Below are 27,945 nucleotides of genomic sequence, written 5' to 3' on the forward strand. Positions count from 1 at the left end.
GGGGTTCCTGAGCCCATCCGGGGCCACAGCTGGGGAAACTCAGCCATCAAAGCCCCAGCGGGCTTCTCCAGCAGAGGTGACTCTGAGGGCCAGGGAGATCGAGTTTCGGGCAAATGGTTTAGGTGGGGCGGGGGCCCCTCCGGAGACAGGCCGTCCTGTGTGCTGCGCGGGGCCCAGGCTGGCTGTGGGCCGGGCTGGAGAGGAGGGGGGTGCTTGTCCAGTTCTGGAACCGCAGCCAGGAGGCCGGGGGTGGGGGGCAGGAGGCCGGGGCTGGGAGGCGGGGCAGGGCCAGCGCCTGCGGGTGGGAGGGTGGGTGGGAGGAGGGAGCCGCCTTCCTGGGAGGAGGAGACTGAACACCTCTGAAGCAGGTGCTGGGGACCCTCCCTGGGGCCCTCTGCTGAGCCCGCGGTGCCTGGGCCTCTGGGATCCCAGCCAGCGCCGGGGGAGGAGGCCTGGGTTGCTGGGGAGCACCCCTGGGGGGCCGGAGCCAGGCCGCGGCCAGGTAGGACGGGGATGGGGGAACAGGGACTGGGCGCCCGAGTGGCCAGCCCCGAGGCCAGGCCGGATGGGACGGTGCCGTGGGGCACAGCGGGGGATGGGACTGGAGACCTGGAGGCGGCTGTGCTTGGGGACCCTGGGAGCCTGCTCCAGCTCCAAAGACAGGGACACATCTGAAGAGTTTACTGCCAGCGGTGGGAACAAGGAGAGAGAGAGAAGGAGAGGGAGAGAGAGAGGGAGGGGAGCGAGCTCGGGGATCTGCCTCCGGTCAGCTCCTGGGCGAGGAGGGAGGGCAGCATGACGCCTCCTCTCAAGGCCAAACCGTGGCGCGCCACCCCGGGCAGGACGGGCTAGGAGTCCGGGCCTCGTCCAGCCCCAGAGAACCTTCACGGCCCTCTGGCCAGTCCTCTCCTGAAGGCAGGAAACCCTCTGTAGCATCTCGATCTTGCCCTCTTCTTGATTGCCTCCCCTGATTGGGGGCTCACTACCCTGGGAGAGGAAGAAAGCTCCCTTTGTCCTGAGCTGAAGTCTGTCTTTCTAGCTTCCCCCCTCTGAGTCACTTCTAGCCTCGCATTCCGGGAGGGGCGGAACATGCTGCTCCCTAGCCCGGCCGGCTACCTTCCTCCCACCCGAGCAGTCAGTGTCTACACTCCCACCAGAGCAGTCGGATGAAATCCCTCCTGTCTGATGGTGGTGGTGGTGGGAGGGACAGGATTCCAGGAAGGGTGTGTCAGGTGAGGCTTCTGATGCTCCCTTGTGGCAAGCGACATAGAAGGTAGAGAGCCATCCCCCCTCACCCCTCATGAGCTTAGCAGCCAACAGCAGGCCTTCTGGCCCCTGAAGGGGTTAGGCTGTGCCTGGGGACAGGCTGGGCACCCCTGTGTGTCGGGGACAGTTTGCTACATGGGTGCCCTGTACATGGGAGCAGACTCAGAGCCCACTGACCTGCGTGGGGTCGAACCTGACTCGGCTCCCTCTCCACGGCGGACCCCATGGGCTGGGCCCAGCTGCAAAGCACCGCCCCTGCTCCTGAGTTCAACACCCCTTGGGCATTCCCTGCTGACTCCTGGGGGTGATGGACACTGCTGAGGCTCTGAGGTGTCACTGAAGTTTGGGTACTGTGCAACTTTTGGGGGGATGTGTTGGACTCCGAGAAGCCAGGGCTGGGCTGGGAGGCCAGTGGGCAGTGGGCTGGACCTTCTGCAACTGCTCACCATGGTTCTGACCATCGGGCCCCAGCCTGTGCTTGGTTTGGCCATGTCTGAGGGTCCCTGGGATATGACCAAGGTTCTGAGGTGTTTCAGAGGTTCTGGGGTGATACTGACCTTCTGGGGGCTTGTGCGGGTGATACTGAGGCTCCAGGAGGTCACGTGGTGTTGCTATAATTCTGGGGGCTATTGCTGGGATTCTGGAGGTGTTCTGGAGGATGCGGAGCCCTTGGGGGTGGTGCTGAGGTTCGAGGTCGGGGGATGCTGCTGGCCTTGCGCATTGCCTCTGGCCCACTGTTAGCTCCTTTTAAGCCTAGCACTTTGCCCTTAGAGGATTTTGATAACCAGAGGCAGCTGAAGGCGCACACGTGGGCCTCTGTTCCTGGACGCAAACATTCCTGAGATTTAATCAACTTGAACAAAAACATGGGGAGGAAGGAAGCCCTGTCCCAAGGCCTCCGTGGGCCAGCTCCAGCCCCAGGGGCAGAGCAGGGCAGCTCCGTGCCCAGCCCAGGTAGGAGGAGATGGCCTTTGTCTTCTCGGAACCCAGAAGCCTTTTGTGACCCTCTCTGACACTGAGTAGGGCTTAGGCACCCTCCAGTCTGTGCCCAGCTGGGTGTCCTGCTGGCCTGGGCCGCCCCTCAGGTCCTGCCATCAGCCTCACCTGGATGTGCCCAAGTGGGCTCACGCAGGCCACAGCTAGGTGGTCCTGATCCCTGCCCTGTCTTCTTGCCTTCCAGACCCCCCTTCTTAGCTCTCTTAAGGTTTCATTCTTACTACCGCTGGGGCCCTGCTTCAGGCCCCCTCCTCCAGGAAGGCTCCAAGACTGCCTAGGACGGCTCCTTGTCGCCCCCCCCCTTTCTTCCCCGAGTGTCTGCAGTGTGTCTCTGAAGTCCCTCCATTCTCCAGGCCCTCCTCTCCTGGTGGCAGGCGCCAGTCTCCGACTCTTCAAGGCATGAGTCACGCTCTAAAACCAGCTCCAGGGGGTTGGCTGTGGACCCTGCCGCTGGGTGGGGAAATTCTTCGGGAGCGGGAGCACGGTGTTACCGTCTTTCTCTTCTCAGTACGCTTCCCAGCCTGCTTGCTGCCTGGCCTGGTGGTATCTTTCCTAACACCTTGGAGCCAACCCTCCCGTTTTACAGAGGCAGGCCCTAAGCTTTTCCAGCTCCAAGCTGGGGAGGTACTTTGGCTCAAGAAGTGGGGTCCCCCTCCCAGCCCGAGCCATGCAGCCACCCAGTATCCGTGGTCTGCCACCTGGCCTGTCTTCTTCCCAGCCCCCAGCACGATGGGTGGGGAGCTGCGGGCCAGGAGGGTGGGTGGAAGACACCGGGCCGGAGGGGCCAGGGGGGACACCTGGGTCATCACAGCCTCTGTGGCTTTGGCCTTCTTGCTACAGCCAGCCAGCCAGCCGGGTGCCTGGTGTGCTGGCTCCACATTCTTGGGCCATGAAGTCATTGAGGGCAGGGAATAGGGGCCTTGGGGAGAAGAGAGCCCACAAAGAATCTCCAGGCTGAAAGCCCTACTCCTCCTGGGACAGAGGCGGGTTGAGACCCAGAGAGGCCAAGGGAGTCACTCAGTCACTCGGCCAGCCCAGGGTTCAGATCCAGGTAAGCCTGCCTCCCCAACCAGGGCACTTTCCAGTGCCATCCAGCAACCATGCTGTTCCTCTGGGGCCTGCTCCTGCCTGCTTCCCGCGTGGCCCTGATCTGGGCACCGGGCACACGCTGCCTTCTGGCCACTGTGCCTGCACTCAAGTGAGCAAAAAAGTTCACGATGTCCTCGCCTCTGGTGGGGGCCTCCCCAGGGAGGAGGGAGGGGATATGGGCACTGGGTATCCCTTAGGGACAGTCTGCCAGAAGGCATCCACTGTGATGGATGCCAGGGAGCCGAGCGGGGTTCGGTCAGGGAGAGGTGCTGTGGGGCTGGGCTGGCCTGGGACCTCCGTGGCAGCTCCCAAGGCCACTGGAGGCTCCTCAGGCACCCGGATGGCTTCCTCCGCGCCCAGCTGGGTACCCCTCCCTTCCCCCAGGTTTCTGCTCAAATGCCCCCTCCTCTGTGGGACCTTCCCTGACCATCCGGCCTAAAGCAGCCACCTCCCCTCTGTGTCCCTCTTCTCTCATCCCACTTTACTTTCCCTCTCAGCACCATGACACGGTTGTCCCCCGCTGCCCCAGGTCCACGCTCACTGATGCCTTCTCAGCGTGTAGAACCTTGCCTGGTGCAGAAGGGGGATTTGTTGAATAAATGAATGAACGAACAAACCAGCCTGGGAGGCTCCCTCGAGGGAGGGAAGCAGTTTCTGAGAGGCAGCGTTGCCCAGCTGTGAACGCCTCTGCCTTGTATACAGGGAGTGAGCTCCCCATCACAGACTGGACTCCAATTGCTGGAGGAATCATGAGTGGGGATTTAAGATGGGATAGGAGTCGCTGCTCTCTAGGCTGGGAGTCCAAAGCTCCTGAGCAGTGACGGGAATGCGGGGCTGTAGGGTTGGAGCCGAGGCTGGAGACAAAAGCCTGGCTGGAGGCATAGTAGGACAGGCCCATGGACAAGTGATGCTCACTAGAACAGGCCATGGTTTGGCCAAACCCAGTTTATAAAGTCCTCATCACCCAAGAGCCCCTCGCTGAGTGCGCATCAGTGGGATAAGGGAGGAAGAAGAGGAGAGGCTGGTGCCCCAGGACCTCGCCGCCAGGCCTGGGAGGCTGGATTCAGTCCAGGGTTCCGGGATCGGGTGGGCAGTGGGGGCTCCTGCTCCCTGTTGCATCACAGAAAGTTTGGGTTCAGTTCTGAGTCGGCTGCCACTGACAGCTCTGGGGGTGGCAGAGGGGTAGTGTGAGCCCTCTTCCTAGAAGAGGGTCATCTGGGAAGGAGGGGGAGCCATGGGCCCAGCAGAGTGCTCAGTCTCTAATCCTAGAAGGCCTTGTGGGGTTGGCTACTAAGTTTGAATGGGGAGCTTTTAGGATTTCTTTTTTTTTTTTAATAATTTATTTATTTATTTATTTATTTATTTATTTATTTATTTATTTATTTATTTAATTTATTTATTTATTCATGAGAGACACAGAGAGACAGAGAGGCAGAGACACAGGCAGAGGGAGAAGCAGGCTCCATGCAGGGAGCCCGATGCAGGACTCGATCCCAGGACCCTAGGGTCATGCCCTGAGCCGAAGCCAGAAGCTCAACCACTGAGCCACCCAGGCTCCCCAGCTTTTAGGATTTCAAGCTCTGTCTCCTCTGAGCCTCCCTGGCGCTGTTCCTTCTATCAAGAACACACTTCCTTCTCCCCCACTCCCATCCTCAAGACCCCCACTGTCTTGCGTAGCTAACTTTTCCTTACCCTCAGACCTCCATGGAAAGGTTTCTCTTTTCGGGAATCCCCCATTTTTTTTGGACCAACTTCAGCTTCCTGTGGCATGCATCAGAGCAGCCTGTCTTCCCTTTGTAGGCAGGAAGACTCAGCCCTCAACCGTGTGGTTTGGCTAATTGTCTGCGTCTTCCCCGGGGAGGGCACACTCTCCCGTCCCAGGGCCCAGAGCCGGCCTGCGCTTAGTAGCTGTTCAATGAATTTACGTTAAAAGAATACAAGGATAAATGCTTTTTGAGCAACCACTTGTGGGATGAACGAGTGCCTTGGCTGGGGAGGACCCCCCTGGGGTGCTGGAAAGACAGGGAGCTTCAAATGTGCCGTGGGCCTGACCGCCCCCACCCAGGGACAGGGGCCTGAGAACAACTCAGTGTGTTTATCTGCATCTTGTCTCCCTTCTAAGCTGGGGCCAGGAGGGGGAGGGGAGCCAGGCTGGGGTACAGGCTCCTCAGGGGTGGGGGGAAGGAGGGGAAGCCCCAGACCTGGCCTGGGCCCTGCCTTCCTCACCCTCACCCCATGGCGTGGGCGGAGCCGAGGCAGGAGGAGTTCTTACTTACCCCCGGGTCTGGTTTGTGTTTAAAGGACTAATCTCCGCCTAGCGAGGGTGAGTTATCTCCTGGTGAAATCAAGTTGGAAACTAGAAGTTTTGACCAGTGAGACACATGTTGCCTCCTTCATGGAAACCTAAGAGAAGGCGCAGACAGGCTCCCCATCCCCGCCTCTGCCCCTGCTCCAGCCCCAGCCACCTCTTTGGGTTGCAGAATGCTGGACTTGTGTGTTGGGGGGGGGGGCTGCAGATGCGGTGGGCAAGGATGTGTGTGCAGGAGGCGCAGGAGGCGCAGGAGGCAGGTATGTGTGTGCAGCCAGGTGTTGGACCCTCCTGGCCACACCCCTCCAGGGCTCAGGCCACCAGTGGAACTGGGGCCTCCTGCCCTGGGAGGGGCAGCTTGTTAGGACCACAGTGCGATCCCATCACCCAGGGCCAAAGGAGCCAGCAAGCAGAGCAGAGCGCAGGCTGGGGCTGGGGCTGGGGAGGCGGTGTTGTCTCCACGGGAGCCCAGCAAAGAGGGGGATTGGACTCGGCCTGACCCGACCCCGACCTGACCCAACCCACCGCAGGGCAGGAGGGACCTGGAGCCCAGCTGGGAAGGTCCAGCTGTGTCGCCTGCCTGTTGCCCGCCCATCCTTTCATCTCTGCAGCTCCTTCCTCCCTGCCCTTCCCCAGTATGTCTCTGTGGGTCCCTTTGGGTGGCTTTGGGGAGCGGGAAGGAAGAGGGGGGGTCTCTGCGGGCAGCTTGGATTGGACAAACTTTCTTTGAAAATGGTCCTTTGCCCAAGGGCTGGTGGTCAGATGAACAGACAGGTGCTCCGGCAGGAGTCCAGGGACCCCGGGGGCGCACACTTCCCAAGGGGGTAACGCCCCCTGGGGGAGCAGGCAAGACGGGGCGGGAAGGGACGGGAAGGGACAGGAGAAGCCCTTCCCTTTCCCCGTGGACCAGCCCCGGCCCTCCGGACGGCTTTTCCCAGAGAGCCAAGAGCAAGAAAGTAACCTTCAGGATTAAAGAGAAACGTTTCTTTGTTTGGGTTTCTTTTTTTTTTTTTTCTCCCTAAGCCTCTTTTCACATCTGTAGTGGTTTTTCCCCCCTTGTCCAGGGGAGGGGGGGGAGGAGAAAGGCCGGAGCATGTCTTCCCAGGCGGCGGGGAACCAGACCGCCTCCGGAGCCGCAGACGACTACAGCGACTGGTACCTCGACGAGCCCCAGGATGGCCAGGAGCTCCCGCCAGAGGGGTAAGTGGCCCCCACCGCCTCTGCCACCAGAGTGGGCCATGGCAGAGGTTACTGACCGGGAACGGGGCAGCCCCTGGGCAAGGACCCCTGGGAGGAACGGGGCCGCTCCTCTGCGGCGTGACCCTTGGCAAGGCACAGCCTCCCCGGGCTTCAGGCTCCCGTGACACCAGAACAGCCCTCGCCCTGGTGCTGATGCTTGAGGTGGGGAATGTGGGCCAGGCTGTCACTCAGAAAGCACCTGTGTGATTTGTTGTTTGTTTTTATAAAAAAAGATTTTATTTATTTATTCATGAGAGACACAGAGACACAGGCAGAGCGAGAAGCAGGCTTGTGCAGGGAGCCCGATGCGGGACTCCATCCAGGGGACCCCAGGATCACACCTTAAGCCGAAGGCAGGCGCTCAGCTGCTGAGCCACCCAGGTGCCCCCTGTGTGATTTGTGAGAAATACAGCCTCCTGGGCCTTATCTTTGCGAATTCAGGTCCAGCTGGTTCCGGGGTGGCTCCTGGATGACTCTGGCCTGTGGCTGGGATGCAGAGTGTTGGCTGAGTGGGTGAGGGAAGTTGGGCCTGACTTCAAGGGGTTACTGGTCCCTATGGTGACCATCTGGGGTGCAGTGTTAGCAGCGTCAGGCTCCCTGGGCAGCCCAGGGCAGGGGGAGGCCTTGAGTAAAGATGCCCCCCCCCACCCCCTGGCCTTTGGGCAGCTCTGAGTCTCCACGAAGATGAGGAGGCCCTTTCTCTTTTGCCAGAGTGCTCGGGGGAGCCCACGGCGGGAGGCAGCCTCGGCCCATCAGGGTGACTACCTCGGCCCATGGCTCCCTTGGCCAGACCCTGTCTTTGTTTAGTCTGTGCGCCCTGGCAGAGGGGCTGGGCCTCCCTGGGCCCCACATGCTGCCAAGAACACCTCGCCTATGTGGGCCCCACAGTCCAGATCCCCCCTTCTTGTTCCTGGGCCTCTCCTCATGCCCCCTGCTTCCCTGTTCTGAGGGTTTGAGAAACTGAAAAGGTAAGGCTGGGGAGGGGTGGTGGTGGCTGAACCAGATGTGCACACATCTGCTCTCCATCAACAACTCAAACTAGAGTGGGGGAAATATTGGCAGGCGTCTCCGGGAGCTGGGGCTGTGGCCTGGCTGCGCTTGGGTCACCCGGCAGGGACGGAGGCCCCACTCGGGCCTCGTGCTGGAAGGACCCAAGGTGCCGGCAACCTGGATTTCCTCCCCCCTTCCCTGGCTGATCTAGACAGCCCGTGGGCTCCTTGTCTCTGCTGCATATTTTGGGGGTAAGAGAAGCAGCAAATTGGGGAGGGGCCCGGAAACCCACGAGGTTATGGATTCTGACCTGGGTTAAGACCCTAATCTGTAGCTGCATTCCTGGGAGCCTCAGGGCCCTGGGCATTGGCTGGGGCCAGGCTCCTGGGATATGGCCTCAGAACGAAGCTGGGTACATGGCCGGGCCCAGGGGATGGGAAGCATTGCCTCTAACGAGGGAGGCATCTAGAATTTGCCACTGCCTTCTACCACTGCCCCAAGGATGAGGTCTGTTGGACTCTACCTACTTGGCTAATCCGAGCTGCGTTGCTTGGCACCCCCCGCCCCAGCACCACCCCCGAAGGTGGAAGCTCAGGGGAATCCCAACAAGATGACCTTGAGCCTTCCTCTCCCTAAGCGAGTCAGATACCCCAGGGAGGCGGCGCACCAAAGCTTTGGGGAGCTCCTGATGGTGATCCCCCTCTGCATCTCAGCATCCCTCAGCAGGCTGGGGTTCAGGCTGGCGGGCACTGGTGACAGTGGCCGACTGGACTCCTTCTCCTGGTCACACTTGTCCAGTTGTCCTCGTGCTGGAAATACCTGATGAAAGGGCTGGGGAGGCAGGTAGTGAGTCTGATGGGGGTGGGATGTGTCATCTGGGATCTTCTGTGGGCACAGGACTGGCCCTTTCCTACCCCGGAGCCCCCTGACCCTGTCATGTGCCCAGCCTGACATCTGCCCATGTGTTATCCACTTATCACCAATACTGAGCTGCTGGGCCAGAGCCTGGGGACATGAATGCCTATGACAGCTGTCTACCTCCCTGCCACTTCAAAGGGCTGCCTGGAGAATCAGAGGCTTCCCTCCAGGCCTGCCCTCCCAGCAGGAGGCCGAGGCCAAGCTCGGGGTGATCTGCAGGCCCTGTGCTGGGGGCAGGGAGTGTATCAGGGTCCAACGACCCGGAGAGTCAGCTTTCCCTCCCACCCAGAGACATGTGCTCTCCCTTCCCCTCTGAGTGGGGCCCTCTGTGGGCTCCTGCTCAGAGACAAACTTCTAGAAGCATTTGTCTTGCTCCTTCTTTTTTTTTTTTTAATTTTATTTATTTATTCATGAGACACAGAGAAAGAGAGAGAGGCAGAGACACAGGCAGAGGGAAAAGCAGGCTCCATGCAGGGAGCCCAACGTGGGACTCGATCCCGGGGCCCCAGGATCAGGCCCTGGGCTGAAGGCGGCGCTAAACTGCTCGGCCACCCCGGCGTCCCCACCTTGCTCCTTGGTCTCAGTGTCATCCCCACTCGGCGATCCGGCCTCTGCCCCTGAGTGCGAGACCGAGCCTGCTTCCGCGGCTGCATGTGATTTTGGTCCCCACCTCCCCTCTGGGCCTAGAGCTCTGCGGTCATCCTGGAAACCCCCTCCATGTAGCTCTTCCTCCTACTTGCCTCCGAGCGCAGCCTGTCGTCTCCCTCCCCCAGCACTGCTTATGCTGAACTCTTTGGAAATGCTAACTTTCAACTGTTCTTGCCATACAGAAATGACTCTCTCATACGGTTCTTAAACCTAACACTTCCTTCCGTCCTCCTTACCTCTCCCCTCCCGGTCAGATGTGGGCGCTGGAGCCAGACGACCTCAGTTCGAATCCTTGCTCTGCTGCTTTCCTAACTGTGTGATTTGGGCAAGATACTTGGCCTCTCTGAGCCTTGGTGTCCTTGTCTACACAAGGGGATTAATAATAGCACCCACCTCTTCAGTAATACCTGGGTTACCTGGGTTAATGCGTGGAGCAAACAGCACCTGGCACGTAGTCCATTCTTAGTAAGTACTAGTTACTGCTGCTGCTATTACTGAGATAGCGCCCTAGGAATCTCCCCAGATCTAGAACACTGGCGCTGCAACACCCTCGATGGCTCCCTAGTGCCTCACGCGCCTGCTGTGACCTGCTCCCCGCTTGCCCCCACGCTGTGACAGCAGCCGACCTGAAAGCTTTGCTAGGCCCCAGCCACACCCTCTGCTGCCTCCACACACGCTTCCTCGTGTTCCTCCCCTTGAGCGTAGCTCCCTTTCCCCTTCTTTGCCTCAACAAACCATCTTTTAAACTCAAATCAAATGCCACAGGGCCAATCATAGGACCATACATCTGACTGCTCCACCGAGGCAGTTCGCTCAGGGCTAGCCCACAGTTCTAAGAAGGACAGGTCTGTGAGGCCTGGAGCAGTCAGGCTGCCTGGAGGAGGGGGGAATGAAGTGGGCTTCGAAGGCCAGGAAGAATGGATGGGAAAGAAGGGGGCTCCAGGCTGAGCTGACCCCTTCTGTTTCTTCCGTGCCTTCCCCTGGGCACCCGCTGTATCCTTCAGCCCCGTAACCTCAGAGCTTGGCATGGGGCTGGCACCCCATGAGGGGCCTGAGAGCCCTGAATGACCCCCAGGAGGTGGAACTGGGCAAGCCTGTTGGGGAGAGATGAGAGGGCTGAGAGAGGTGGCGGGCAGGGCCCAGTGTAGAGCCTGGAACCCCAAGCCTGGCTGCACATGCCAGGGGTCCTCCCACCGGCCTGAGCCAGCCCTCCCTTGCTCTGCAGGGCAGTGCCCTCCTGCCACCCCAGCGTGCTCTCCGGCCTCCTCCACACCTTCCTGGCGGTGCTGTCGGTGAGTCTAACCTGAGGCCAGCCTAGTCACTGCTTGCACCCTATTGCCAGACTGTGTGGGGGGCTGGCGGAGGGGGACCCCGAGAGCCCCAAATCCGGGAGCGGTCTCAGGGTGGGGCCCCAACTGGGATGCAGGCTGAGTCCAACCCCTCCAAGGTTCTCTTGGTCAGGCCCCGATATGCCACATGATGGTGCCCTGGGTGGGGGGGCTGTCCTGGGCACCCAGGGCCTGCTCTGCACTCTCCTTCCAGGTCCTCGTGCTGCTGCTGCTGGCTGTGCTCATGAGGCGCCGCCAACTCCGGCCCCGCTGCAGGCATGGTGGGCCTGGACTGCCCAGGTGGGTGCCGAGGCCTGGGCGCTGACAGGGCCACTCTGGGATGGTGGGGGCCTCAGCCACACCCCCACTTCTCTCAGCCCGGGGGCACTCGCTCTTACTAAGAATGGACTACCTGGATCTCTGGGCCTAGACGGGGGCCCAGAGGGAAGGGGAGGGCCCCACTCAGGCCGCCTGCTCCTGTCCCAGACCCAGGGAGACACCACCTCCACGACCCATTTCCTCAGATGGCCCATAGCCTGGCAACACCTATCCCATGCCATCTGGACCTTCATCTCCCTGGAGGGTCTCACTCGGACCCTGATGCTTGATGGCAGATGATGTGGGCCTCATCTCCAGTCCCTAAGGCTAGAACTTTCTTCCCCTGTCTCCTTCAGTCCTGCGACCCCAGAGCCTGGGACAGGGATGACATTCAGGAGATGAGACTGGGCAGGTTCATGCGGGAGACACCAAAGTGTTGGGGGAGGTAGTGGTTAGAGCCCCAGTGTAGACAGCCTTGCCCCCCAGGCCCAGCACGCACCAGGTGAGTCCTGCCATGATAGATTTGGGAAGAACTAGCTTGGGCTACTGGTGGGCCCAGGTAAGAGCTTGCCCTGCGTAGAGGGAGAAGGAAGCGGTTGGAGCTCTCAGGGCATGAGGTCAAGCTCGACAGAAGCAGGGGGTCTGAGTGGGGCCTGCGCTGATCCCAGAGGGCTGATGCCTGGGACAGCTGTGCCCGCTGTCTGCCCTCTGCCCCGGGGCCACACCCGGGCCAGGGCGGTGGCTGTTGCGTAAGGATGTTGTGACTCTCCATGCTCTCTGAAGACTTGCCAGCTGAGACAGACTGATTTGTGTGGAGGCAGCTGTTTCCTGGAGCTTCCAGGGTGGGCGGAGGGAGCAGTGCTCGGGCTTGTTCCCACTGCCTGAGTGTGTAAAGCTGGGGGTGTGGGGGTAGCTCTTGAGTCACTTTGCCATGGGACCCAGAACTTGGCACATGGGGGCACTCCACAGATACCTGTGGATTGAACAGAGGGTGGGCCTCAGTTTCCATCTGGAAAGTGTCCCCCTTTACCTGCCTGGTTTACGGGACGTGGCGGGAAATGCGGGTGCAGGGCCTGAATGACCCTTTCTTGTCCTGTCCCTGTCTCTACCCCAGCCCTGTGGACTTCTTGGCTGGGGACATGACCTGGACAGTGCCCGCGGCTGTCTTCATGGTCCTCTTCAGCTCCATGTGTTTGCTGCTCCCCGCTGAGGACGCGCTGCCCTTCCTGACCTTGGCCTCGTTCCCCAGCAGAGGTACCCGGGGCAGAGGAGGTCCTGGGGCCGGATTGGCGGGCTGGGCTGGGCTGGGTGGAAGTCCAGAGCCTGGGGCAGAGCTCTTCTGCAGGGAGTCAGGGAGTCAGGGAGTCATCCCCGTCCTGAGCCACCGCCAGGAAGATGCTGTCCTGCTAACCTCCCAGCCACAGTGCGTGACACCGCCCTGTCCACCTCCTCTGTTCTTGTGCCAACCCCTTTTCCAGAAAAGAGAATGAAAGAGGGCGGGACGGAAGTGGGGGCCGGGGGCAGTTCTGGAGAATTGAGCTGGGTTCAGGGAAGTGATGGTACTAGGACAGCTGCCGCCAAGAGGGGCCACCATCCTTAACATGACCCCCTGAGAGCAGCCAATCCTCGCAATGCCCACAATTCGAAGCGTGGCTGTTAGCCCCGTTTCACCCTGGAGGACGCTGGGTGTCAAGGCGGGCTAACGTGCTACCCTTATTTCCATTTTACAGATGGAAGAACTGTGACTCTGAGAGGTAACTTGCCCGAGATCACAACGCTGGTACCGGTCAGAACCTGAATTTGAATGTGGGGCTCTTGCTCACAGAAGCAGCTGAGGGGCTCAGGAGGGGGAGGCAGGAGAGTGGCCCGCCGGGGCTGGACCCAGACCTCCCACATCTGCCTCCCCATCACGTGTCTCCCTCTGCCCATCTTGTCTTCCAGGGCCTTGGAAGATACTTGCCCTGCTCTATTACCCTGCCCTCTACTACCCTCTGGCTGCCTGCGCCACCGTCAGGCACGGAGCCGCACACCTGCTCGGCAGCATGCTGTCCTGGGCTCACTTTGGGGTCCAGGTCTGGCAGAGGGCAGAGTGTCCTCAGACACCCCAGGTAACCCCTGACTCACAAGAGCCTGAGCAGAGGGGCATGGAGGGGCTGCGTGAACCAGGGGGCTCCTTTCCTCTATTGATATGCTGGACTTCTCTGCTGTGTCCTACTGTGCACAGAATTCCACTCCTGTACACACAGGCCCTTCCCAGCTTGGGCCCTCTGTCCTTGGAGGGGGTGGGGGTGGCAAGGCAGCTGGGCCTGTCCTCAGGAGCTTCTGCTCCAGGAGGGGGCCAGGAGGGAGGAAGAGGAAGCCTGAAATCCCTCCATTATTGATTCCCCAGCCTTCCCAGGCTTTGGCCAGGCTGGAGTGGGAGTGAAGAGATGGAGAAGGGTGAGCCCTGAGTTGGGGGATGGCTAAAAAGAGAATTCTAGAATGTCAGAACCTGGTTCACAGGCTGTTGGCTGGAGTGTGAAGCTCCCAGGTCTAAGCCCAAAGGGTGGAGGCATAGGTTTCAGAGCCAAACAACCTGAGTTTGAACCCAGCTTCTTTCTTCCCTCCCTCCCTCCCTCCCTTCCTTCCTCGCTGCCTTCCACAAACATATTTGAAGCACATACTCTGTACCAGGGACATTTCTAACTAATGAAATACAGCTAGGAACAGGACAGATGAAGTCCCTGGCATCCCGAGAGCTGCCATTCCAGAAGGGAAGATACAACAAATACATAAATATACAGAATGATGCCAGGTGATGCTAAGTGCTTTGAGGAAACCATGTCACCACTCTGAGATTCAGTTTCCTCCCCTGTAAGTGGAGATAACACCATCCTCCAGGGTAGAGATGAAGATTAGTTGGTTTCTTTGAAAGCAGGGACTTCGTTGGTCTTTTTCATCACCCAGAATCTGGCACATACTAAGCTCTCAGTAAAAATGCATTGAATTGAGAAATAAATAAGTGGATCCAGAAGGGGCCTGACCCCAGGGAAGGCAGTGCTAGGAGGTAGGGCTTGTGCTTCCCTGGTGCCCAGGTGGCAACTGGATGTAGATAGAATTAGGCCTTTGTCTAATTTTCAGGGGCCTGTGCCCAAAGCCCAGGAACAAAGGAGCATAGAAAGTGGGTATCCCTGGTTTCAGACCCCAGGGCAGCCCCAGCTCCCTGGAGCAGGGAGGAGGGGATTACATAACTTCCTCGCTGGACTCCTCTAAGGGCAGTGGGAGCCCAGGAGCCCAGGAGCCCCGGGGAGGTGCCTCCACGGAGCCTCAGGAGGGCAGTGGGAGTGTTTGTGCTGAGTGGCCTGGGAGCCAAGAACCAGAAGATAGAACCAGAAGCCTCAGACCAAAAATAAATAAATAAATAAATAAATAAATAAATAAATAAATAAATAAATAAATAAAATAAAATAAAATAAAATAAAATAAAATAAAATAAAATAAAATAAAATAGAAGAAGCCTCAGACTACCCTCAGGCCCAGTGGGAGCCAAGTGGGAAGGGAAGTGGATCCTGGTCTTCGGCTGGGGGAGGAAGGCCGAAGGTAGGTGTGTCTGGATGTCGGTCTCTCTGTCTAGATCCACAAGTACTACTCCCTGCTGGCTTCCCTGCCTCTGCTTCTGGGCCTTGGATTCCTGAGCCTTTGGTACCCGGTGCAGCTGGTGAGAAGCGTCAGGCGCAGGCCAGGAGCGGGCTCCGAGGTAAAGGGGCAGGGCCGGGCTGGGCTCCTCTTCACTCCCAGGATGTCCTGAACTGCTGCATATCTGTTGATTCCCTGTCCTGTCACGCCTGACGTGAGCCACAGAACATAGCGGGTGCTCTGAAAATATTTGCCGAGTCACCAAGTGACTGGGTAGTCCTCCCTCCCCGAGCAAAGGTTAGGCCAGGCCCTCAGCTGGCACCCGGGATGCCTGGGGCACCCAGCTGCGTGCACGGTGGGGATTCAACAGAGGAAGGGTCGGCCGGGGGACAGGGAAGTCCGAGCTCTGCTTCTGATGCATGGAGACTGCAGCCAGAGAAATGAGACCGGCCAGGAGCCTGGTGCCTCCTGGGAGCTCTGCGGGTGCCCACGTGCTTCAGGAAGCGCCCGGGGCAGTGGCATAGAAATAAGTCTGGGGCTGGCTACTGTTGGATAAAGTGAGATAAAGCAGGGGCCTGGGAGAACTGAGGCAGGCTGGGAGGGCTTCCTGGAGGAGGTAGGCTTCAGTAGGGGCTCTGAAGGACAGGGAGGACCAGGAGCACGGGAAGAATAAGAAGCCCTGGCGGGGGTAGGGAAAAGGAGGGAGCAAAGGGGCAGAGACGGGTAGTGTCTGTTTTGTTCACATGTAATTTGTAGCACTGGGCAGATCTTAGCACGTGATAGACCCTCAGCAAATATTTCTGAAGTTTTCGATGGACGGGTGGGTGGATCACAGCGAGAGAGAATTCCTGCAACCTCATCAAGGAGCCTCCCAAGGGTCAGGCCCCGAGCAGGGCGCCAGGGCCCAGAGCTACTGACTCTCTGAGCTCCAGGGGCTCCCGGCGCCCGGGGAGTCAGCAACAGAGGGCACCGTGCGACCTGAGACGTGCAGCCGGGGCCCAACCAGAGGCGAGGGCAGAGGGCGAGGGCAGAGCCAGGTCAAGTTCTCTTCTCGGTGGGGGAGGAGGAAGACGAAAACCAGGCCTCAGAGGCCCCCAAAGGGAGGGGCAGCAGCAGAGAGGCCGGGGCCACAGATGCCCAGGGGCCCGGTTGCTCTCGGGGTGGGGAGGGGCGGCAGGCGGCAGGCAGGCCGGACAGCAGGGAGCTGCTGGTGCCAGTTGCTGACCTGGAACGGATGCCGGGCGCGAGCAGGTGCGCGGGGGTCAATACGCGGTCCTGGGTGGCGGTGGGCGGCTGGTCCACAGGCCGGGGCTCAGGAGGGGGCCTGGGACGGAAGCCGGAGGGGGATCGCAGGCCCCAAGGATGGAAGGAGACCGAGGGGAGAGAGGCCTGTGGGCTCCGGTCCCCCAGCGGCCCCCCCGGGTCCTCCGTGGGCCCACCCCACTCCGGGTTGGTAGCAGTAGGCGCCTCGGCTACTGCCCCTGTGCCCTCCTGACATTCACTCTCCTGGCGAAGCCCACTATCCCCTCATTTTCAGTTGGCTCCGAAGTGGGGAGCGGCTCCCCCAGGGGCACATGTCTTCCCTGCTGGGGCCCATTCCACCCTCTCGGGGGCCTCCTCTGGCACCTCTCCCCTGGAGGAGTCCTGGGAGAAATCAAAGCCTCTTTGGCCCTGGGGCAGAGAGGTTTAAGCCTCAGGGACCCAGTCAGGCTTAGAGCTGACCCGCAGCTACCCTGGGATAGGGGTGGGGGTGGGGGTGGGTCTCGGGGTTGCCATGGCAACAGGTGACAGCCTTGTATTCTCCTAATGATGGGGGGCAGGGGCTCACCCCATCTTGCCGTGGGCCTCTGGCACTTGGCTGGCAGTTTAGGGCCTGGAATGTGGCTTAGGCAAATCCTGTCACCCTTGTGATCTCCCTGGGGTAGCAGGAGAGGCCGGGGTGGGGGTGGGGGGGGGAATGTGACCTGGAACGGCCGGTCCTGTGTCCTGCTCAGGGATGTGTCCAGGGGAGATGGAGAGCTGGAGCCAGCCCTTAGGAAGAGCCGCTCAGCACTGAGTCTTCTAGAGCCTGGCACTCGTCTCCCATTTGTGGAGGAGAAAGGGTGGCTTTAAGGGCCATGGCCCTCGCCCCCGCAGGTTGGCCCTTCTCTGCACCTCACCACAGCCAGGAGGTTTTTCCGGAGCCCCGTGCGCCCGCTCTGGCACCTGTGCCAGGTCCCCGGGATGGCCCCAGTCGGGTCTCATCTGCTCGCGCGTCTGTCTCCCCAGGGGCTGCAGAGCAGCTACTCAGAGGACTATCTGAGGACCCTCCTCTGTCGGAAGAAGCTGGCAAGCAGGTGAGGTCCTAGACGCATCCTCCGGCCGCTGGGCAGGCCCAGTTGGCAGGCCACTTCGGGGGCTGCCCCAGGCAGCCTGGGGGGGCAGCATGAGAAACAAACCAAACTGGACTCGGGCTCAGGGCAGGGGCTTCTCCCGAGGGAACCCTCCTGCCTGCGTCTTTCTGCAGCTCCCATGCCTCCAAGCACGGCTTCCTGTCCCGGGCCTGGGTGTCCTACAGAAACTACATCTACACTCCACAGCGAGGTATGGAGGGGTAGCTGCGGTGAAGTAGCAGGGCACCTCGCTCGTCCCTTGCAGTGAGAGGCCAGCTCCCGTCCCCCAGAACCCTTGTCAGGAGGAACAGGCCCCGCTGGGGACAAGGGGAAGTCCCTGGCCTGCTTTCACTGGGCCTACAAACTCTGGCCCTTTTCCTGGGCCCTTTGGGAGGGATGGGGGCTCCCGGGCCTGCATGGTGCTACGGCTTACCACCTTACCCCTTACATCTTACCCCTTCTTTTGGGGTCTGCAGGATTCCGGCTCCCTCTGAAGCTGGTGCTTTCAGCCACTTTGACAGGGAGCGCCATCTATCAGGTATGTCCTGCCCCTGTCGTGCCATCTGCCCCCAACCCCTAAGCCCGGGACAGCATAGGCCCAGCTCAACTGCCCAAAAGCCCCAACCGCAATCCTGTCCGGCTACTCCTGGGAATACTGGCCTACACGCAGGAGAGGGAGTGTCAACTCTCATGGGGCTCCTGTACTCAGAGCATGAGCTTTGGAGTCATACAGACACGGATTTAAATCCTTGCTCCATTATTTACCTCTTGTGTGACCTTAGGCAAGTTGTTCAACATCTCTGAACCCATTAGCTGTAAAATAGAGGAACTGGAATTACTTTCCTCTTTGAGCAGTTTTGGGAGGGTTTAGGCAGGTTTGGGTAGTTTGGAAATAATATGTGTTTGAGATATTGAATAATCCCCTCCATTGCCACCCCCGGAAAACTGAGAAGCCCAAATCCTGGGAGGTAGGTGTGATTTTTCTCCATTTTACAGATGGGCAAAATTGAGGCTCGGAATTAGACCTGACCAAATTCCCATCGCTAATACCCCAAGGTAGCCAAAATGTGAGCCCAGGTCCCTCTAGCTTCAATGCCTGTGCTCATCTATGGGATACTTGGCTTTTGCCAACACGGGCGATTGGAAATGTTATTTTCTGCAGTTTAAACAATAGACGGCGGATAGATAGAGGTGTAGACATACAGCTGTGCTGCTTGGAGGCACGGCTGTGGCCTGCTGGGCTCAAATATCTCTTTGCAACGTGCGGGTAAGGGTAAGGGGCCGATAAGAGCCCTGAGGGGCGTTGGGCAGGGGGATGCAGTCTGTGTGCTGCCAGGGTTTCTGCCCCAAGTCACCCTGCTGGCTGAGAAGACACTTGGTCCGAGATGGGGGCCTGCTGTGAGCACGGCCAGGTCCCCGACCTTCCTCGTGTGGCTCTTCCAGGTGGCCCTGCTGCTGCTGGTGGGCGTCGTACCCACCATCCAGAGGATGAGGGCGGGGATCACCACGGACATCTGCTACCTGCTGGCGGGCTTCGGGATCCTTCTCTCGGAGGACAAGCAGGAGGTGGTGGGGCTGGTGAAGTACTACCTGTGGGCTCTGGAAGGTGAGGCTCCCGGGAGGCCTGAGGGGGCCCACCGGGGACATGAGGGGCTACCCACGCTCAGTTCCAGCTTGCCAGGGCCACGCGGGGTGCTCTTGGGCATGTCCCTTCCTCTCTCTGGGTCCCACCTGCCTCACCTCCAAGCTGGGGTGCTGGCAGTTTCCAGGTCCGGGTCTCTGAGACTTGAAGGAGTCATCCGAGCAGCCCCGGGGATTGTGAGGTGTCTCCCACCCTCAGCTCCTGGGTCTTCACTCAGCTTTCGGGTGTGGAGCCGGGCAAGGCTTCTGGGTGTGTGAACCCCTCCAGCCTTGCGGGGGGAGCGAAGGAGGCAGTGATGTGGGACAGGGGGCCGGGTTCTGAGCTAATAATCACCATGGCAGGCGGGGTTGGGCAGGGTAGTGCTTCCTCTTCCCTGATCCCTGTCCTCCTGGGCCCTCTCCTTATGCCTTCCCTCCCTGGGAGGCTTGGGGGGAGCCTTGACAATGAGGCCCTGGGCCAGGGAACCCTACCGGCCTCCCCTTCTGGGGTCTGATGCCTCCTTCAGCCCTTAGTCTGGCCATGCACCCGCACCACCTCACAGGCCCTCCCAATAGCCCTGCAGAGGAGATGGGGAAGCGCCCCCCTTGACTCTCAGGGCGGCATTGCTTGGGGGCTCTACCCACTAGAGAGGAGCCAAGAGGAATACAGCCTCCTGCCACCTGCTGGGGCTCCCTCCACACTTCAAAACAAAGCCTGGTGGTCAGGAATCCTGAGGCCTGCATTCGGCTGACTTGGGAGCCCCCACGGGTATGAGCACCCTGGCTTCTGAGGAGCACCACGGGGGTCTGAGCTTAGGCTGCCCACCCTGCAGATGGGGCATGACTGCTCCGGCGCCACTGCTCCTGGCCGTTAGCACCGTCCTCTCCCCGCAGATTGGAAAGAGGCAGGAAGTGGGGGTGGGCACAGACGGGTGCAGGGGCTGCTTCCTTCCCAGGCCGCCACTCCCACCACCTTCCCGAGTGCCTCTGCTCCCATCCCGGAGGCTACCCTGCAATTGTGGCCATGCAAGCTGGACAGGTGACAAGTTCTGGGTGGGCTGCAAATGACATCGCCAGGGAGGTTTTTCCGAGTTGGCTGCAAGCCGGACCACAGGCAGGAGCGGACGTGGCCCACATCCGCCTGCATCCAAGGCCGGCACCCACACAGCAGCCCTCTTAGGTCAGCATCGTCAATCCTCATCTTGCAGGACAGGAAATGGAGGCTCGGAGGCCAGGAGGGACCTGCCCAGGATGGCAGACTTTGCTTCTACCTCCTACAGTGACATTTATCATCACATCCGAGCCTCAAGGCCTCCACTTTGGATCTTCTCGGATTCAGGGGCCCAACAGAGTAGGGTTTACTCTCCCAGCCCACAGATGAGCAAACTGAGGCAGGGGAGGATTAGAGCTAGGCCCAAAGCCACTCAGTAAGCCACAGTTGGAACTGGGATTATATCCGGGACCAGGGGCCGTTTGCTCTGTACTGAGCTCATGTCTTCCCAACTCCAAGACCCTGTTTTAGGGCTGCCCACTGGGCACCCGGGCCATTAGCCTGGAGTCGCTCACAGAGGGCTTGGCCTCTGAGCCAGGTGGACCAGATTAGAACTCCCGCTCCATCATTTATAATCCGCGTGATCTTGGGCAAACGGCTTCTCGGGACTCCCCTTTCCCGACTGCAGAACCGGTGTTGAAGCTACAAAGGCAGCCTTGTCCCTGAGGCCCTCCACCCAGTGGGGGAAGAGAGATCTATCTCCCAGGAAGCAAATAGCAGGAAGGGTTTACGGGTACCAGGATTTGGGGAGACCCAAGTTTGGAACCAACTGAAGGAGAGCGGGGCAGGAGGTAGATGAATGATGATCAAAAGCCAGGCCTGGCGCCAAGGGGGCTTGCTGAGCCTTCCCCCTGTGTTAACCCATTCACTTGCCTATGCCCGCTCAGCCGGCAGGCTCCTGACCTGGCAGGAAATGGGCCACAGTGCCCTCCCGCTGGGGCCACACTGGCTCCCGAAGGGCCAGTGGGGCAGGGCAGAGCTGCACACCCCCAGCACTTTCCTCTGCAGTTGTGTCCAGCCGTGGCTGCGCCTGAGCATCACCCGCTAACTTCTTTAAGACCCCAAGGCTCAAGCCCCTTGCTAGACCCCAGAAACACTGAGGGTGGGCCCAGCCTCTATGCCTGAACGAGCCGTCCTGGTGGCTGTGATGCAAGCCTCCCTCTGAGAACCCCCGTAGCAGGCACCTGATACCAGTCGGTGGGTTGGTTGATTCCAATCAATTGCTGATTGAAATGAATCATTAATTCAATGATGAATTAATGATGAATTAATGATGAATGATGAATTAATGATTCATTAATTCAATTGGATCATCGTCTTTGGAAGGCCCCCGGTGCAGTGGCTCCCCGCCAGGCTGCACACGAAACTCCAAAAGCTCAGGACCGGATGTCACACCCAGAAATTCCGATTTTCTTGGCACAGGGTGCCGCCTGGGCCACGAGGGGTTTTGCCACTCCAGGTGGCCCAGCTGGGCTGCCGGCCCTGAGACCCACCGCTACGGCATCGAGGCGATGTGCAAGTAGCGTTTGCCTCTCCGCGTGTATTTGAGTCTCCGGATGGGACACCCTCCCTGGGATGACTGAGGCCATCGGGGGGCAGGCTCCCTGGGCTGGTGCTGGGTCTGCTTGGTGTCAGCCCATCACTTCCCAGCGGTGCGACTGGAGGGTCAGGCCCTCTTGCTGAGCCTCAGCTTTCCGGGTGGGCCCGGCCGGCCTCGTCAGTGGGGCTGCCGTGAGGGCGCGGGCCGAGGCGGGCTGCAGATGGAGGGCAGGAGAGCCTGCTGGGCTTTAATACTTCAGCCGCTCGCTCCGCACGGTGCATGCTCCCCTGCTCTGAGGACCAGCAGACTCGTGTGCGGGCATGGCCAGGGCAGGGTTTTAAGGCCCACGTCATGCTGGGAGATGGGCAGCCCGGTGCTATGCCCGGCATGAGCAAGCTGAGGCTGGGGGACCGAGTGACTCCCCGAAAGCCACATGGCCGGGAAGCTGAGATGGAGGCGGTTGCCGGGGTGGATGGCACCTCTCTCTGGGGATCACACAGCACTGGGAGCAGTGAGACAAGGGTGGAGACCAGGCCTGGAGGCTCAGAGCCGGCCTCTCCTTGTCCTGGCCACCGTGTCCCTGAGCAGGACGGGAGGGCTGGGCGGGCGGCAGTGGCAAGGGCCTCTGCTCAGGGCGGGCGTGGGTATGGGCATGGGTATGGGCCCGGGTAGCTCCCACCAGGCACTGCCCCGGGGTGGTTCAGGGGCTCCCGGGGGATCTGCCGGCTCCCGCTTCCCACTTGGCTCCCTCTCTGCCCCTCCAGCTTGCTACATCTCGGCCTTGGTCCTGTCGTGCTCCCTCACCTTCCTCATGCTGATCCGCTCGCTGGTTACACACAGGTCAGTGGCAGGCTCCGACCCCCGGGTGCAGATGTGGGGAAGAGCTGCAGGAGGCCTATGGGGCCAGCCCTGGGACTGGAAGAAGGGAAAGTTGCCGTAGGCCCCGCTTGTCCCCGTGTCCCACCCTGCTGCCCGGGGCCTTCTCGGTGACCAGGGGTGGCGTGTGGACCTTGCCCTCTGAAAAGGGCCCACCTGGGTGGGCTGACTCAATGGGGAAGGCAGCGTGGAAAGCCCGCCCTGCCCTGGGATGGGAAAAGGAGGCAGAGCAGAGGGAGGAAGGGCTGCAGGGCTGCGCAAGGAGCAGCAGCGGGAGCGAGCCTGCCTCGTGCCAGTGTTGGCGCTGGTGTCCGTGTCAGTGCGTGGAGGAGAGCCGGCTGCTGCTGGGCTGCTCTGGGTGGCTGAATGCCACGCTGCCTCGCTTGTGCTTGCCCTTTCGCGGGGAGGGATACAGAGCTGAGTCGTGAGTGCAGAGGCAGGGAAGCTTCTGGTTGGGAGCAGAGTGATGGGAAAGGGGGCGATGTCAGAGGGCACACTGGCCAGACCTCGGGGTTTTCGCCCAGGGATCTCTCCCCACAGGGTTGGCCCTACCCAGGCTGGCATGGAAGTTCCCCGAGCCTCTGCCTGCCGGGAACCTTGCCTCCTGCCCTGGTGGCCCATCTGCGAGTCCCTTTCCATTCCTACAGTCCTTTCCTCACTTTTCTGACTGGCTCAGGTTGAGCCATCTGCCTAAATTTGTCTCCCTTGATCCCTGCCTCGCCCCCACCTGGGCACCAAAACTTACTCTTATTCCTCCTTTAAGACTCTACTCAGAGACCACCTCCTCCAGGAAGCCCCACTTGACCACCCAGGCTGGGTTAGTAATCTCCCCAGGGCTCCTGCAGCTCTTGGCTTTCCTGCCCATAGCCACAGGTTGTAAGTAGACAGGGAGGAATTTAGGGAGTGTGTGTGTGTGTGTGTGTGTGTGTGTGTGTGTCCTGGGGTCCCTGCCTTCCTCACCCCTGTCCCCCAACCAGGGCCAACCTGCAAGCTCTGCACCGAGGGGCTGCCCTGGACCTGGGCCCCCTGCCCCAGCACCCCCACCCCTCCCGCCAGGCCATAGTGTGTTGGATGAGCTTCAGCGCCTACCACACTGCTTTTACCTGCCTTGGTGAGCTCCCCCTTGCACACCCCAGCTGGCTTCACCTGGCCCCCAAAACTGGCCCCAGTTGGGGAAGGGAGAGTGCTCAGCAGGTCTTGGATGCCCCTGGGTGCCGCCTACCTGTGCTGGGGCCAACTCCAGGGTGAGAGTGAGAAGAGGGACCCATCTTCCTTCTTGGCCTCCACTCAGGTTTGGGGAGGAGGAGCAGGTGCAGAAGCCCTTGGTGAAAAGATAGCCCTCACCCGAGGATAGCCCCTCAGTGCCACCAGCTGTTTACACGCAGGGTAGACCCAGGGCTGCTAGGTGGGAAGCTCAAGGAGGCCTATTCCTGCTTCTCTAAGGGAGCATTATGCCACCATGGGCTGCCTTGGAGGTAGTGAAACCCCTATCACTGGGGCTATGAAGGCAGGGTCTGTGGCTGTCCCTGGGGCTGCGAAGGGGGTCTTGCCCCGAGAGGGTTAGGTTAGGTTGCTTTCCAGGACCCCTCCTAGCTCTGTTTTATTTTATTTTATTTATTTATGACAGACACAGAGAGAGAGAAGCAGAGACACAGGCAGAGGGAGAAGCAGGCTCCATGCAGGGAGCCTGACATGGGACTGGATCCCGAGACCCCAGGATCACACCCCAGGCCAAAGATGGCACTAAACCCCTGAGCCACCGGGCTGCCCCAGCTCCAAGTTTCCGATTCTTCCCCGGGGTGGTGTGGTGAATAAAGGCCTCTGAAGCGAGGGGCTGGGGTCCGTGCTGCAAAAGCAAGGGCCAGACTCCCCTCCCGGGTGGTTCCTTCAGTCCTCACCTCCCTGCGGGAGGAGGAGAATGATGAAGGAGAAGAGGACTTGCTAGCACCAATACTTGGGATTTCTCATCCCGGCGGACTTTACGCCTCCTGAGCTCTTTTGTCCACGTCACGCCACATAGACAACTAGTCAGTTGCTTCAATAGACAACTTGCCGGCGCCCGCCGTGTGCCAGGCTCTGGCCAGCAGGACCCTAAACGTTCATTCAAAATGCAATCTTGTCCCCAAGGACTCCGGGGCCATTGGGGGGAACATAAGGTTTGCAGAGCACTTTGAGGCTGTCCTAGAGTGGCCACAGACATACTGGATCATCACCATAAGACTTCCAAGGTAGGGGCCACTACCCCAGGCGACAGAGGAAGAAACCGGAGTTCAGAGAGGCAAAGTAACTTGCTGTGGTTGGCACAGTGAGGCAGTGGCAGAGCAGGGATTGGAAACCAGGCCCGCCCCGTTCCTCAGCCCTTAGGGCCCCTGGGATCGCTGGGGCAGCCGGGTCGTGCAGAGCCTGACGTCTGTCCCTCTGCACCTCGCCATTCTGTAGGGCTCCTGGTACAGCAGATCATCTTCTTCCTGGGGACCACAATCCTTGCCTTCCTGGTGTTCATGCCCGTGCTCCATGGCAGGAACCTCCTGCTCCTCCGACACTTGGAGTCCTCATGGTGAGAGAGGCGAGGAGCTGGGGGCTCTGGGACCACTTCCCAGAGGGCTCCTAAAAGTGACATCCTCCCCACCCCCCCTGCAGGCCCTTCTGGCTGACCTTGTCCCTGGCTGTGATCCTACAGAACACGGCAGCCCACTGGGTCTTCCTGGAGACTCACCATGGACGCCCAGAGCTTACCAACCGGTGAGGAGCCTCCTGGGCTTGTGGTCCCCTCAGGACCTCAGCCTCTTCTTCGGGGTCTTTTCTTTTGTGTCCTCTGCCTCCACTGCCGTGCCTCCCTTTTCTATCTCAGGGAAGCCCGGTGGGGAGTAGGAGAGCTTGTCTTTCTCAAACAGAAAGGGAACAGTGGCCCAGCCTACTCCAGGATACCTCTGTTCACCTATCACAGTGCCAGAAATACTCCCGGAGCCTTTGCTGCTCTGGAGATCAGCACTGCTCTCCCCCCCTGGATCCTCTGTGCCCCCAAAACCATGTGCCTCCCCCCTTCGCAGGAAGGAGGTTAATAGAAACATGACTTGCACGTTAGGTGGAAAGGCTGGGAGAGGACCTCAGCGCCAGGAGGGACTCAGAGTCAGTAGACAAGGGACTAGGGGAGGGAGGTAGGAGACAGAAAGATCCAGGCTGTGAGCCTCAGTTCTGCCGCTGGGTAGCTACACAGCCTTAGCTAAGCCACCTGATGTCTCCGGGCCTCAGTTTACCCTTCTACAGAAGGAAGTACCACCACCCATCTCCCATGCTGCTGGGACATGAGCCATATGGGGAGGGCAGGCCCAGCACAGGGCAGGCTGCTTCAAAGGTGCACTCGACAAATGGCGGCTGGTCCATAAACACTCAGCGGCTGTGCTCATCCAGGTCTGCCCCTGACCCTGAGGAAGGGGCTGGGGGGGGATGTCCAGCCTCAGGCTTTTCTCTCCCCCCACCCCAGGCGAGTGCTCTATGCAGTCACCTTCTTTCTCTTCCCCATCAACGTGCTGGTGGGTGCCATGGTGGTCGCCTGGCGGGTGCTCCTCTCTGCCCTCTACAACGCCATCCACCTCGGCCAGATGGATCTCAGCCTGATGCCACCTAGGGCAGCCGCTCTGGACCCAGGTAGGGTCACCGGGCAGGGCCAGGAGCAGGGCGGCCGGGCCCTGACCTCGTGCACGTGGTAATCCGTCCGCAGAGCCGGTCTGTAACCTCACGCAGCGGTGTGTGTGGGCTCTGTGTGGGCCCCGCTCCGGCTCGTGGGTTAGGGGGCTCCCGGGGAGGGGCTTTGGCAGGTGCACAGGCCGCCGGCGGTGCGTGTGTCAGGGGCCGGCATGGCCCTCCCCCCAGCGCTGCCGTCCTCACCCTCCCCAGGCTACTACACATACTGCAGCTTCTTGAAGATTGAGGCCAGCCAGTCACATCCAGCCACCACAGCCTTCTGCACCCTGCTTCTGCGCACGCGGCAACCCCGGCGCCCCCAGGACGGCCTCAGACGGGGGGAGGAAGAAGAAGGTGCACCCTCCCCCTGGGCTATGGGAGTGGAGACCACCCTCTTCTCTGAGGGGAGGCACACCTGGTCCCCCCCACGTAGGATGCGTGTGCAACGACAATGGGGGACAGCGGGGCGGCTGCCAGGAACACGCTCGCTTCCTCCCTCCCTCCTCTGCTGCCTGGGGGAGAAAGGAAGTGAGGAGTTTCCTGGTCCCTCTCAGGGTCATTTATTTCCACGGTACGGACACGTCTCCTCTCCGCGTTCCACAAGCGCGCACACACACCCCCTCCTCACACGCAAAATGAGGTGTCTGCCCCCCCACCTCGTTGCCTGGAGAGTATGGAGGAGGCAGGGGGCACTGAGCTGGCTACCCCAGCTCTTCCTCCAGTGCCCCCCACCCCGTCTACCACCTGCAGGATGACCTCCTGAGCCTTTTGGAACCCCTGGGCCCCAGGCCCCCCAGGGACCTTGAGGCCGCTCAGGGCTGGTGCAGGGGGCTTGGTTGGGTGCTTGCTGACGGACTCACAGAAAGTCTCTCCCTCTTAGGGATGCAGCTGCTGCAGACCAAGGACCCGGCGGCCAGGGGAGCGGGGCCCAGGGCCCGCCAGGGCAGGGCCCGCTGGGGGCTGGCCTACACGCTGCTGCACAACCCAGCCCTGCAGGCCTTCAGGAAGCCGGCCCTGTCGGGCGCCTAGGCCAACGAGTCTGGCCCTGAGGGCGGGGAAGCCACTGCCTCCTGGTGGGTGCTGGGGTGCTTCCCCTTCTCCCAGCCCACGTCCTCCCCAGCCTCCCCAGCATCCTCCCAGCCCTGGGAGCCTCTGCGTAGTGAGTTCTGCCGCCAGTTCCCCCATCAACCGCCAGCAGCAGAAGCCAGGGCGCTGGGCTCGGGCGGAGGTCTGTCCGCACCAGGAGCCTTGGGAGGGCTCTGGCTGGACTCAGGTTGGGTCCTGGTTGGGCCTCCGCGGGCTCTGGAAGCCTCCTCCGGAGGAAGGAACTGGTGGTTTAGGCCCTTGGTCTGGGGGTCAATGGAGCTGGGCAGCCAAGTCCAGGCCACTCCCCGTGCTGGCTCTGCACCCGCCTCAGCCCGCCCTGCAACCCTCTCCCGACCGGGCCGGGGGTTCAGGCCAGAACAGCCTCCTGTGCCATCTCAGCCCAGCTCAGCCTCGGATTCACCGCCACGAACCACACAGCCTTTCCCCCGCTGCTCCCCGGGGGGCCTCGGGCCTTCCTGTAAGGCAGCCCCGGAGGAAACCATGGGCTCCCACCCGGCAGCGAAGTCGTGGCACAAACCAGGCCCCACACCCTGCTGGCCACACTTGAGAGCCTGATATGTTTGCAGTTGGTGTGCCTTTAGATATTATGAAAGAGGGTAGTGTGCTCCCTGTAATAAACTTGTCCCTGAGAAACAGTCTTCCTTCGGGGCGGGGCACATGGGGGAAACCGCCCCTATTGCCAGTAAGTCAACACTGCGTTTGTGGGGCCTCGGGGGGGTTGGGGTATTCTGGTTGCTTGTGGGGCTGGGCACCAGGTGCGGGGCCCGGGAGGACCCAGAGCCGTATCCCCCTTGGGTGGCAGAGGGACCAGGGACCCTATGATGCCAACCCCGAGCTCTGTGGACATTGACTTTGGAGGTAGGACTTTTTCTGGGTCCTCAAGAATGAGCAGGACTTGGGGAGGAGAGATCTCAGGAAGAGGGGAAGCATTATAATAAAGATGTGGAGGTGGTGGGGAGGCACAGCACAGAGCTGTCCCA

The 27,945-nt window shown here is 60.5% G+C and overlaps 1 protein-coding gene across 8 annotated transcripts; it reads left to right on the forward strand.

Moving 5' to 3' along the window:
* The first annotated feature begins 330 nt into the window (after positions 1-330).
* Positions 331-27,598, forward strand: STRA6 (signaling receptor and transporter of retinol STRA6). Of its 8 annotated transcripts, XM_041744395.1 has the most exons (20): positions 334-502; positions 3,244-3,313; positions 6,724-6,859; positions 10,680-10,746; positions 10,997-11,082; positions 12,215-12,354; positions 12,831-12,854; positions 13,042-13,208; positions 14,714-14,836; positions 16,984-17,051; positions 17,222-17,298; positions 17,564-17,625; positions 18,531-18,693; positions 22,063-22,138; positions 23,152-23,285; positions 24,614-24,731; positions 24,815-24,916; positions 25,659-25,822; positions 26,072-26,212; positions 26,739-27,598. In XM_041744395.1, the coding sequence occupies exons 3-20, from the start codon at positions 6,753-6,755 to the stop codon at positions 26,885-26,887; spliced, it is 1,968 nt and encodes a 655-aa protein (XP_041600329.1). In that variant the 5' UTR covers positions 334-502; positions 3,244-3,313; positions 6,724-6,752; the 3' UTR covers positions 26,888-27,598. The 8 variants fall into 8 exon arrangements, with proteins under 8 accessions (XP_041600333.1, XP_041600329.1, XP_041600330.1 ...); XM_041744396.1 differs by lacking the exon at positions 3,244-3,313 and having other exon boundaries at positions 6,702-6,859; XM_041744398.1 differs by lacking the exon at positions 3,244-3,313 and having other exon boundaries at positions 6,705-6,859.
* The last annotated feature ends 347 nt before the right edge of the window (positions 27,599-27,945 follow it).

Source organism: Vulpes lagopus, chromosome 2, assembly GCF_018345385.1.
Source record: "Vulpes lagopus strain Blue_001 chromosome 2, ASM1834538v1, whole genome shotgun sequence".
NCBI classification, from domain to species: Eukaryota; Metazoa; Chordata; class Mammalia; order Carnivora; family Canidae; genus Vulpes; species Vulpes lagopus.

What these genes read in the sequence shown, in the direction of transcription:
- STRA6 (XM_041744395.1), top strand. Translation starts at nt 6,753, where the DNA reads ATGTCTTCCCAGGCGGCGGGGAACCAGACCGCCTCCGGAGCCGCAGAC. An exon ending in AAGAACTGTGACTCTGAGAG is followed by an intron (nt 12,855 to 13,041) that starts GTAACTTGCCCG and finishes CTTGTCTTCCAG; the next exon opens with GGCCTTGGAAGATACTTGCC. An exon ending in CTACCTGTGGGCTCTGGAAG is followed by an intron (nt 18,694 to 22,062) that starts GTGAGGCTCCCG and finishes CTGCCCCTCCAG; the next exon opens with CTTGCTACATCTCGGCCTTG.